Source organism: Poromitra crassiceps (genome assembly GCF_964638095.1).
Source record: "Poromitra crassiceps genome assembly, chromosome: 17".
NCBI lineage: Eukaryota > Metazoa > Chordata > Actinopteri > Beryciformes > Melamphaidae > Poromitra > Poromitra crassiceps.
Genome location: NC_139635.1, coordinates 13,737,742 through 13,750,241, shown reverse-complemented (window position 1 = coordinate 13,750,241; position 12,500 = coordinate 13,737,742). Strand labels below are relative to the sequence as shown.

Genomic DNA, 12,500 nt, shown 5'->3' with positions numbered 1-12,500 from the left:
AATAAGAAGATTGAGCAGGAATAGATTATAGAAAGGCACGGAGGTGCGTGTGATCCATAATGTATCACTGTTGCTGAGGAGAGAAGAAAATAAAGTAAAAAAAAAACAAGACGTTTGACTTTTTCTTCCTTGAAAGATTTGAAAGTTTCCAAGCTGGGTTCTCTTTTGAGAGCGTTTTAGAACTCTTTGGAGCTTGAAGCCATTTTTGAAAAGCCCTTTATCAACTGCAATCACAACAGTTGAAAACTCAGCAGAGCTTTTCCAATCCCAGGTCAGTCTCAAGCCTTGAGGAACAAATGATATGGACACAAATCATATCTGTGTATTTTTAGGCTGAATGGCGATAGACAATATATCTTGTATTTTCTACAAAGTGGGCTAAATGTCCATTTGTAAGTCAAAGCCACATGTTAGATGCCACAAGCACCTTCATATATATTTAAAAAAAACTGTACTTGGCCAAATACCTCGATATCGATGTTGCGACAATATTGTAGGGATGACTATTGGTGCTTTCACTAAATATTGACACAATCAGATTTGTGATGAATAATCATCAGTAATGTGCATATAATGACTAAGTGGGTAAAGGCAAATCATAGAACAGCTAGAACATCCTGGTTCAGAAAATGACATCACTTTACAGCCTTTAAAACCAGGAAAAGACAACACTTGGAACAACACCACCTGCCCAGTACCAACCACAGTCTGATCAGCTGGCCACGGAGCGGTTGGGGTTAAGTGCCTTGCTCAAGGGGCACCTCATTGGCGGTAACGAGGGAGGGGCGAGCGCTGCCTTCTCACTTTCCCCACCGTGTCTCGGGGATTGAACCGGCAACCTTCTGGTCACAGGCTTGCTTGTCTAACATTTAGGCCCTGTCTAAATGAGTGTTATTCTTGCCTTGTACAGCTTTAACACACAACCATGTCAGTCCCCCCCCCCCCTGTTTTTTTGGGGGGGGAAAAGTCAGATCCCAATGCAGATGCTCAGAGTGATGTTACCATGGAAACAGCCGGCAGAGGATAACCAATGGGGTGAGGGAGGGAGGGAGGGGGGTTAAGGGGTATGGGATTCAAAGGAGACGCCCCATTAGAGAGATTCAAGCTTGTCAAAGAGATAGAGAGAGAGAGAGAGAGAGAGAGAGCGAGAGAGAAAGAGAGAGAGAGAGAGAGAGAGAGTGAGAGAGAGAGAGAGAGAGTGAGAGAGAGAGAGAGAGAGAGAGAGAGAGAGAGAGAGAGGGAGAGAGAGAGAGAGAGAGAGAGAGAGAGAGAGAGAGAGAGAAGGCACCGTGAGAGAGGAAGGAAGAGAGGCGTGATTGGAGACAGTCAAGCAAACCATGAGCAAGCAGAAAAGGCGAGAGGTCAGAGGTCATCACAGGTCACCGGGCACAGCAAGGAGAGAGAGAGAGAGAGAGAGGAGAAGAGGAGGAAAGGGCAAATCAACAGGAGAAAAGGGGGAGGCCCCTGAGGCCTCTTGGTTGCAGAGTCACAGTCTCCAATGATCACTTTTGTGACTATGCAACTGGGCTTATATTACTAGCTGCAACATCACAAAAATGACACTGGCAACCGCTAACGTTAGCTGGTAAGACAAGAGGGCGAAGAGAGAGAGAGACAGACAGAGACAGAGAGACAGAAGGCTCTTTCACACACAGATCACGCAAAATTGTAGTTCGGGGAAGCCCGTAAAGCCTGGCAGCCTCGCCACAGAAATTGCTTTCACACAGAGCCAAGCAGCACGGCCACATTACCGTGCTGCTGTGTACTTTCAGGTGAAATCCCCTGCTCCCGGATTGAAAGGCGAGCGGAGGGATTTCCAGCTCCTCCTAGCCCAAATGAATATTTTCATAGGTTAGTGTAGCCTAGCTACTGTATGATGAACGAATTCATTCAACAACAATACTTCCCTCCTTCTCCTAGTCCGCTGAGCTGGGAGGATAGGTGCACTCGCATGGTGGGCGGACTCGCCAAAACGGGCTCCGCCGCCGCACTCGCATGGTGGGCGGGCAGATCGATATGGTGTCCTACTAAAATTGGAACGATACACGACCGCCCGCATATCAAACAGCTGCAGTCTGCATAACGTTCGTCGGGGGAATAGTATAGGCTATAAATGCACATGACTACTTAACGTTAGTAGTTTTTGTAAGGGAATGCAGAGCTGATTTCGAGAGGGAATATCCTCAGACCAACTCGCCACAGACAGCTATAGCCCTCTGAAGCTTATTATTATATCCGTTAATTTTACCTACTAATGTCAACATCGTTTGAGCATAAAGCCTAACCGCACGGAGCATTCCTCCTGGCGTCCCTGCAGTCATGATTGTATAGGCTACTTTTTTTTTACTTTCACTCCTGCACTTTCTTTATACATGAGGTGATTTCCCCTGTAATATTTTTATGAATGAGCTGACCATTCCCACCTTTTCCGGCTTGCTGCGACGACGCTTTCAAATGGAGGCGGGTTGCCAGGTAACCCGGCGCTGTGACTACCTACCGTCGCGGGACAAAAGGCGTAAAACAATTATCCACCAAAGCGCGTTCACGACTTTCACATCGGATGCGCGAATCCTATTTTCCGTGCATTTTTCGGCTTTCAAGGCCGGTGTGAAAGAGCCTAGAGAGAGAGAGAGAGAGAGACGGTGAGGAGGGAGAAGTGGAGGACGTACGAGGAAATGCTTTTGCTCAGTCAGTTGTGAGTCGGGTTAAAATCAGGCGGCAGGCTGGGGTTGGACAGAGGAGGCAGCGGAAGTGATACTGAAAGCTGTAGTTCCTCCAATGGCCACTCGAGGCTTGCTCCAAAAGCGAGTCAATCCCTATAGACCTCCATGTTACAATGCTCATCTTTACAACAGGAGTAAACATGTTTACAGACTGGTTTTGATCTCTATACTTAATTTCACCTTTCATAACAACTGTATGAATATTAACTCGGCCGTTTAGAGTCAAACAGATGATAGAAAAGACAATGTTTTGGATGTGATTGACAGGTCTTCTGTCCAATGATCTCGCAGCTTGCCGAATCGTGGACCAATAGCAGGCGGAGCTGCGGCTCTGAGAAACCCCCTGTCTGTCGCGCGAGCTGTGCAAGAACCCCGAGATGGCGACGGCCACACTCCCATACTCTACGCTTCAAAAAGCAACAGGTGACGTGATGCTGACTCTGTCCATATATTTTAGACAGTCTCTGGTTAAAAAAAAACAAGCATCTTGTCCCCCACCAGTGATGTCATTGGCTCAGTCACTTGTTGATTCCCTAGTGGACTTGCGTGAAACCGTATGAGCATTTTCATATGGGACAATGAAAGGACAGACTGACCATATGTTTCTGTTCTCCTCCACATATAGGCGTACACGTCTTAAAATGTAGTCACTGTATAAAATATAAGAACTACAATTATGCAATAAATACACTCCGTACATTACATAATGTATGCTACAATACAATTCATCAAAATGATCCATTGACTCTCACTTCAACACATCAACACAGTCTGATGTCTCCAAGTGTGTAGCATGTGTAGACTAATAAGTTACCATATTGCTTTACCACTGAGTCCCCATTCACTGTCACTGCTGCCCCCTAGTGGCACACAGTCAACGTTACAGTGTGACTAACAAACGAACAAACAAACGAGCTAACAGATGGAGAGCGACCCGAGTTGGAAAACCTCGTTAATGTTTCGGTCGCACCTGTGTTAACCCTGCTTTTTAGACACAAAATGGCTGCTGTGAAAAAGGCCCATTACATACTCAAACCATCGAGGTGGGGGGGGGGGGGGGGGGGGGGGGGGGTTGTAGGGAGTCACAGGTTGTTATTGTGAGAGCAGCGTATCCCCGCCCAATAAAGAATATATCCCCCTGTGCTTTCCTCATTGTGTTGTGACCCTGTGAGGAAAGACCTCTTTATAACCACATGACCCTGGCCCCCCACATTTCACCTCATTGATGCTCGCTGCCCACACGGCCAAAACCAGGGGCACAGGCCCAAGTATAGCACCTGAGAAAATCCACAGTGAATCGAGGAGAGAGAGAGAGAGAGAGAGAGAGAGAGAGGGAGAGAGAGAGAGAGAGAGAGAGAGAGAGAGAGAGAGAGAGAGGGAGAGAGAGAGAGAGAGAGAGAGAGAGAGAGAGAGAGGCTGGCTCCTGCATAATAGGCAATTTAGTTTAGAAGAGGTTTAAGGGGAGAGAGAGAAGGAGCTAAAGCATCACTCTACCAGCATTCCTTCATTCCATCCTGAATCACATCATCATTATGCACTGGAAAAGGCCCAGCATGTCTGAGGATATATATTTTGTCCACTGTATCAAAACTAAGATCCTGAGTGTGAGCTGTTTAGGAAGGTCAAACACCTCCAGCACCTTCTCTGATGGTTCTCTCGTCAAGTCCTGCGAGACTTTCCTGCCGGCTGGCCTGTGTACTGACTTGACGAGAGTTGGTGAAACTCACCCAGAATGAGGAAATGAGATCCCTGTAAAGAGTAGTGGAAATAGCCCGGGGGTGAATAGCAGTCTGATGTTTCTTTAGGGGTCATATAATGACGATATGGGTAGAACACGGGAAGAAAACTGTCAATTTACATGGAGGAAAAGCACGCTGCCATGTGGCCCCGACGGAGCTCCATTCAAGGACTGGCTTGGAGTACTATTTAGATCACAACAACGCCTATGACGCTCCAAATCGCACCGGAGAACACTGGGTGAGTCGTCAGATAATAACTAATGTGAGGAGAGGGCTCCAGGTTAAAAAAAAAACGAAATTCTCCTTTAAGAGCCTTTATTTTGGTTTAAAAGAACGACTCCACCGTGTCTTGGCCATTCTGCGGCCTTCATCAGGGAGTCGCACACCAAACTGCACGGAGAACAAGAAGGCTCAGTTTAGTTGAAAGGCTTTTTTTAAAGGGAGTTTCACCCATTTGCCATATCGGCCACACATAACCAAGATACACAGTGAGCTACAGTCATCCAGTTAGTTAGTATTGGACGAAACAGTACAGCCGTTCAAAGTCACCAAAAACACATTTCTAACAGCGCCAAAAAGCTGTATGTACATGTTGTGACTCGGCTACTCACCACGAGATGAAATAATAATCCAGTTATAGGTGAAACGTCATTTTGTAGTAAATCTCCACACCGCGCTACTTCCCTGTTTGCCTGTACACAGCGCTTCCGCTGCACACAGCCGCATGCGCTCTACGCCTGGCGGCCATGTTTAGAAAGTAGTTCCGGCTATCTATTTACTTTTTTTTTTTTAAGCGTTTCTCGGCATTTTGGAATTAATATTTCATCTCATGGTGAGTACCCGAGTCACAACATGTACAGTACGTAGAGCTTTTTGGCGCTGTTAGAAATGTGTGTTTTCGGTGACTTTGAACGGCTGTACCATTTCGTCCAATACTAACTAACTGGACGAGTATTTACTGTACGGAGAGTGACGGTAAATGTATTGTTTATCTTGGTTATGTGTGGGCGATATGGTAAATAGTCGAAACTCCCAAAAGGTTGACGCATCCCTTTAAAGTGTCTTTAAAGGTGTTCCCTCCGTACCTGCGGAAGTCGAGCAGCGTGCGGCTGGCCTCGGGCACCGTCTGGTTGAGCCAGGTGAGGAAGTGGAACTGGGTGACCGTGCGCGTCTCGTTGGTCTGCATGTTCTTCAGGTAGAAGCTACGCACCAGGAAGTCATCGCACCAGATGTGTTCCGACACCAGGTTGACCTGCACGAGGGAGGCACGCACGCACGCACGCACGCACGCACGCACACACACACGCACACACACGCACACACACACACACACACAACAGAGTCAAATGGTCGTGAAACCATCTTACATATGGCAGCAAAGCCCTGGCCGTTGAAAATATCATGAATAAAAGAAAAATGTAAATGTTAAAAGTAAATTAAAAACATCACAAGTAGTGATACAAACCATAATCCCATAAACGGGTATATATGGTGACTATGTTCCAATTACATTGTAACATGAATACCTCCATACTTATGGAGTCCATATACTTCCATCATATTTTCAATTTAGCACAATTAAAGAGACAGCTACATCGATCAATAGATAGAATAGAGACAGCTACATCGATCAATAGATACAATAGAGACAGCTACATCGATCAATAGATAGAATAGAGACAGCTACATCGATCAATAGATACAATAGATTGATAAATGTCCCGTCTGAAATGTGTCAGATATGGTTGGGTTGTTATAGAATGCATCCATACTGGAGTCGACCTGTTGTCTTACGTTTGGGACAGGGACTATACCAGGGATACTCAACTTGCTTTGCCCGGGGGACAAGAGGCCAGGGGCCGGTTAATAAACAAACATTATTAATATTTTTTTTTTCTGTAGTGGATTCTAAGTTTCTTGGGTGCCAGCCAGAGTTTTGTCTGACAATCAAACAATCAAAGCAATAATCAGAGTGACCATGCAAACAACGTTCAATATAAATCCAATGTGAAACCATTCACACAAAAGAAAAATATTGTTTCCAGGCAAGTCCAAATAATCAAACAAACTAGATGTTATTCACCAAAAATAGTGTTTTGTTTTTAAATAAATAATAGCGATAAACAAAAGTGAGAAATTCAGTTTGTTCACTTCATTTCAATTTTCAAATCTGTTCAGAGTAAACCCTTGCCCCAAACATATCAATAAAGGATCTCCAAAAAGAAAATTAACCAAACATCTCCGACCAACTGACTGGTCAGTTGGACAACTGTTTGCACACAAGACAGTTATACTTAAGTTAAATTCCGGGCGGCAACAGGCGGCGATATTTGACAATTTAGATGGAGGTCAGTCAAACTTTATTTAACATTCATTTTCATTGTGAATTATAAAATGGTTGGGGGGGCCACTCTGCACCCTATCGTGGGCCGCATCTGGCCCCCGGGCCGCAAGTTGAGTATCACTGGACTATACTGTAACCCCCACCCCCATGGCCTGTAACTCTTTAGGCAGGAGAGGGGCACTAGATTTTGTCGGAAAATCAAAACCCCAAATATACAAACATGGCTGTCCTGCAGCTTTGGATAGATGGATAGATGGATAGATATATAGATAGCTAGATAGATAGCTAGATAGATAGATAAGCCGTTTTCCCACATGCGTACCGGAAAATTACCTGTAAGTCAATATCGGACATTTCCCTTCACACTTCGGCTCGCGCATGTGGGAATCTATCAGCGAATTTTCCTGTATGTTGGGGGGGGAGCTTATTTGGGGGGTCGGCAAAACTCGAAATAAGTTTGCTTGTCAGTTGTCACACAATAAATCACACTCGTTTGACTTAAGAGCAGCGTCAAGCCGCCAGCGTAATAAACACAGCCGATTTCCCCCTCCCCTCTCTGCTCGAGAGCAGCAGCCACGGACAGACACAGCGAGAAAGGCTTGCAAGCTGCTCAACGCTTGTATGTATGTAGAGAAAGCAAATGCACAAGCGAAATGTGGAAGTAGTTTGTTTTGATGTGCGCGAATGATTAGATCAGCAAGCTGACATACTGCTCTTATTAGGCTATCACAAGATCATTTCGCCAGTTTGCTTTAATGTGCGCGAATGATTAGATTATGCCCGCTGGAACATTAAGCAACGTGTGTAGGCTACACCTCGCCCATGATTGAAGGACCGCTGTCGCGGAAAATGACTGGAACCGTTTCCACTTGCGTCCCCTTAAGAGCATACCGCTCTTCTGACTGGATCGAAACTGGTCAAATGTCGGGGACGACGGGGTCGCGCTTATACCGGCACGGCGCCTTTCTCACATGCAGGCATTAGACCACGTTCCGGTCATTTTGCGGTACAAAGCGCATGTGGGAAAAGGGCTATAGATAGATAGATATATAGATAGATAGATAGACAGATAGATAGATAGATAGATAGATAGATGGATAGATGGATAGATAGATAGATAGATAGATAGATAGATAGATAGATAGACAGACAGACAGACAGACAGACAGACAGACAGACAGACAGACAGACAGACAGACAGACAGACAGAGAGATAGAGTGTATTTACCTCATAGATGTGGTAGAGGTTGGAGCCTTCATCGGGCCAGTAATGGTAGCACTGCTTCATCCCGCTCTCCACCAGGGGGGTCAGCATCACTATGACCACACAGCCGTTCTCCCATACCATCTACACACAACACACACACACACACACACACACACACACACACACACACACACACACACACACACAAAAGCTCAATATCTCCTAAAATACACACGATCCATAAGAGTGTTATCATTTTGTCAACCAGGGACTTACACCAGGGGTTTTCAAAGTCTGAGACTGTGGGCCCCCCTCAATTCCTGGATGCCTATGATGCTTAGTTATTTGATCGCATAGACATGAAAAACCAATGTGCCAAGATAGCCTGATATCTCTTTGACATAATTTCAACCTACACCAAATACATTAAAAAAAACGGAAGAAAAACAGTACAATTCCACAAAACTCTGAACTATCTCTTGAACCAACTCACTTGAAGAGATAGTTCAGAGATACAGTAGATCACATAGAATGGCCTAAATGTGTACATTTAGGCTATTCTATTCTATGTGATCTCCTTTTGACAACGAATGTAATCTTTTTCACTTCCATTCACTGAGCCAGAGCCTCCCCTGAAACTGCTTGGAGGCCCGCCACCCACTTTGAAAAGCTCGCACTACATCCTGTTGCTCAAAGAGTACCATCCTTTGTTTTTAGGTTTTTAATGAAGCGTAGGAGGCACTTTTCTTTCTGATCGCTCCATTTGGAAGAACATTTCACACGGAGCTGTCAGCACCTCCTAAAAGCTGCTAACAGGTGCCCTCACTCACCCACTCACTTGGGTAGAAGGTTGTGGATTTGGTTCAGTTGTATCCGTCGATCATTTTGGATGTTGCTGTGAGGAGGGTGGGGTCCCTGCTTTGAAAATGGTGGATATCAAACTCTTCCGTTAAAGAGCGTGGTGCAGGTTAGAGACCACTTTGCATTCATATGTGGGACTTTTATGGAGCAATTATGATTTTTTTGTTTTTTCCCCCGACACATAGCTGCATCTCGACTGGTTTTTGTGAAGCATCTGGCATGCGCCCCTGAAAACACGCAAATCGAACATAACACATGTGACACATCTCGGATCGTTGCCTTTGTACGCGTCTGTTATCCGCCTGAGACCAGTCTGGAGCCAGGTTATATGAGCTGAGATGGTTGGTCGGCTGCGCGGTCAATGGTTCTCCAAGATTATATTTCCAAATAGGTGTTATTTTGAAAGATCGATTGCATATTGGGGGTCTGCTAGGTACGTTTGACTACTACAACTATTACAACTTAATAAAGTGACATATTAACCATAGATAACCTTTATAGAGCCTAAAGTCAACAGTTTCCTTGGTGGGAAATGGCATCGCAGATTTTTCTCCTGCTTGCCTCAGTGCCGAAATGCATTCTGGGCAGTGTTGAATTATCGTACCGTTTTTGGAGGTAAATTATCATACAAGTACGATAATTATCGTACATCTGGCAACGCTGATTCTGGGTGTTTTGGAAAGTTTCATGCTGTACACATTGACTGCATATTATTATTATTATTACTACAGTAAGTAAGGTAGCCCGAGTGATGTCACAGGTGTTATCTGCATAGATGGCGTTTTTTGTTTTTTTTAGCAGGTGATGCCACCTTTTTCTCCATATTTCTGCCCTGGGGGCATGTATTAATTTTGTTTTTGTTTTTTGGGGGGTATTTTCATAAGAATCTTGAGCGGTCCCACGGTCTTTAACAAACTTTGAGAAGAAACAACCAGCAATGCGGTAGAACAAAGTAATTGCTGTGGAGACTGTTCCCTCTCCCAGCTGGGTCATTCCACAACTCAACCGTATTTCCTCACACCCGGGGGCTGGGGTGGGGGTGAGGTGGGGGTGGGGGTGAGGTGGGGGTGGGGGTGAGGTGGGGGTGGTACTCTGGAGATCCATTGGACTCTGAGAGGCAACAGTCATCCGTTAATGGAAGCCATAAAACAACACCACCATAATTGCATTAGATCATCAAGATGGCCGCTCCTGCCGATGAGTCAGGAGCACCGTGGCCGCCACACCTTGACGGAGATTTAATCGACTTTAATTGCGCTGGTTTGAATTACTGCAACCCCCCCCCCCCCTTCCCACCCCCCTCCGCCTCCCTGATGATCTCATGGATCTGAAGGTGTGATGGTGCACTTCTGTGAGAGAGGATGTTCATTCAATTGAGCTGATGTGAGAACTCTGCTGGTGCTGCTGGGCGGGTGATCAGCTCCTCCGTTTCATCTGGGAGGTTTGTTAAAGGGGAGATTAGATCGAAAGCCTTACTGTACTTACTGTATGCAGGGAGAGCTACCAGTGTTCCACCATTACCCATACAGTCGCATGCATTTACACCTGCGAGCTGCCCAGTAAAACCACAGCCGTCTGCTGTTGGGCCACTGTTCTGTTCACATTAGAGGTGTCCCCAAAACAATCTATTTGAGCTGCGTCTGTGAGCATGCAGGCAGGCAGGGCAAGCAGGCGTAGAGGAGGAGCTGCGTTTGCAATTATTATTATTATTATTATTATTATTATTATTATTATTATTATTATTATTATTATTATGATTATTACACATTTGGAATGCAGCAGAGGCAAGATGTGTTTGACAAGGGGACCTTCCAATCTGCCACCCCCATCCACACACGGGGCACACACACACACACACACACACACACACACACCACACCACAACAGGCCAGAATGACTTATCGATCTTCTGATCCGAGATTCAAACCCAATCTAACATTCGGGACAGGGGGAAAGTGTTTGTGTCCCATGCATTAACAATGCGACCCACAGTGGATTGCCGTGTGTGTGATGTGTGTGTGTGACGTGTGTGTGTGTGTGTGTCTGTGTGTGTGTGTGTGTGTGTGTGTGTGTGTGTGTGTGTGTGTGTGCATGTGTGTGTGTGTGGGAGGGGCTGCTGGGCGGAGACCATTTATTTATTTATTTGTTTATTTGGACGGGACAGTGCAAAATCAATGAACACAGAAATCATGGAACAGATAATAAAACCTGGAAATTAATAAAAGTGTAAAAATTGCCGGATTTAGCACGAGGCTAATTTCCATCCGTTGTCCCCAATAAGGACATCCAGAGAAAGGGCTGCTCTCCCGCGCGGCTCGCTGCGCTAATAAAAACGCCTAACTCTTTTTTAAGAGAGGATAGCCTATTGATTCTTGTTTGAGTGTGTGTGTGTGTGTGTGTGTGTGTGTGTGTGTGTGTGTGTGTGTGTGCGTGCGTGCGTGCGTGCGTGTGTGTGTGTGTGTGCGTGCGTGTGTGTGTGTGTGTGTTTACCTGCCAGAAATCAGCTACGGTGGAGGGCAAAGGGCCTTGTGTAGCGATGTAGGCTGGGTTCCTGGGATCATGATCCATCTGAGGGGCAAGAGAGGAGATGGAGAGAAGAGAGGGAGAGGAGAGAGAAAGGGGGGAGAGAGAGAGAGAGAGAGAGAGAGAGAGAGAGAGAGAGGAGAGAGAGAGAGAGAGAGAGAGAGAGAGAGAGAGAGAGAGAGAGAGAGAGAGAGAGAGAGAGAGAGAAGAGAGAAAGGGGGGAGGGAGAGAGAGAGAAAGGGGGGAGAGAGAGAAGAGAGAGAGAGAGAGGAGAGAGAGAAGAGAGAAAGGGGGGAGGGAGAGAGAGAGAAAGGGGGGGAGAGAGAGAGAGAGAGAGAGAGAGAGAGAGATAGAGAGAGAGAGAGAGAGAGTGTGGTTACAAATGTGCATCATAGACTCAGTAAACTGTAGAACATGTTACGAGCACCTCCCAGTCCCTCTCCTGATGTCAAGGGGAAACCTCTGTGGCTGAAAAATAAAGCCAATGAGGAAGTGCATTAGACCTGTAATCTTTCTAATGGCCTGCAGGGGGGCGACTCCACTGGCTACAAAAACATGTCAGATTGTGCTGAAATCGATGGGAAAATGACCCTACTTCTGACTTGATTCATGACCTCAGTAAAGGTCAAGCTACCACACAGGGTGGTGGTAGCTTAGGCTAACCCTAACCCACACAGGGTGGTGCTAGCTTAGGCTAACCCTAACCCACACAGGGTGGTGGTAGCTTAGGCTAACCCTAACCCACACAGGGTGGTGGCACACAGGGTGGTGGCGCAACGTGCTACGAAAAAATGGGTCTGTGCTGTGAATGGATTTATTGCAGTAGCACATGTGCTATACTGTTTTGAAACACATTTCTTGTTAAGGTTTGGATTTTGTGTGGCCTGTATGCAGTGTTGGGCAAGTTAATTTCAAAATGTAATATACTACATACTTACTAGTTACTTTCATTTTAAAGTAACTCGTTACTTATTACACTACTTTTGCATTACTTTCAGCAAAATAACAGCAGTAGCAGAATGACATCGCCGCCACTGAACCATCCCGAAAAACAATTCCAACTGTCTTGAAGTCGGTGTAAACCGCCCAAAATTCTAAATGTT

At 45.7% G+C, this 12,500-nt stretch overlaps 1 protein-coding gene across 1 annotated transcript in view; it reads right to left on the bottom strand.

Moving 5' to 3' along the window:
* Positions 1 to 12,500, bottom strand: part of LOC310792211 (receptor-type tyrosine-protein phosphatase N2-like) — a gene marked incomplete at its 5' end in the record, with an annotated part of 65,708 nt that overhangs the window by 19,184 nt on the left and 34,024 nt on the right. Inside the window, 3 exons of the mRNA XM_083653939.1 lie at positions 5,548 to 5,714; positions 8,035 to 8,154; positions 11,365 to 11,442. Coding sequence (XP_083510065.1) covers positions 5,548 to 5,714; positions 8,035 to 8,154; positions 11,365 to 11,442 — 365 coding nt within the window. The remainder of the gene's footprint in view (positions 1 to 5,547; positions 5,715 to 8,034; positions 8,155 to 11,364; positions 11,443 to 12,500) is intronic.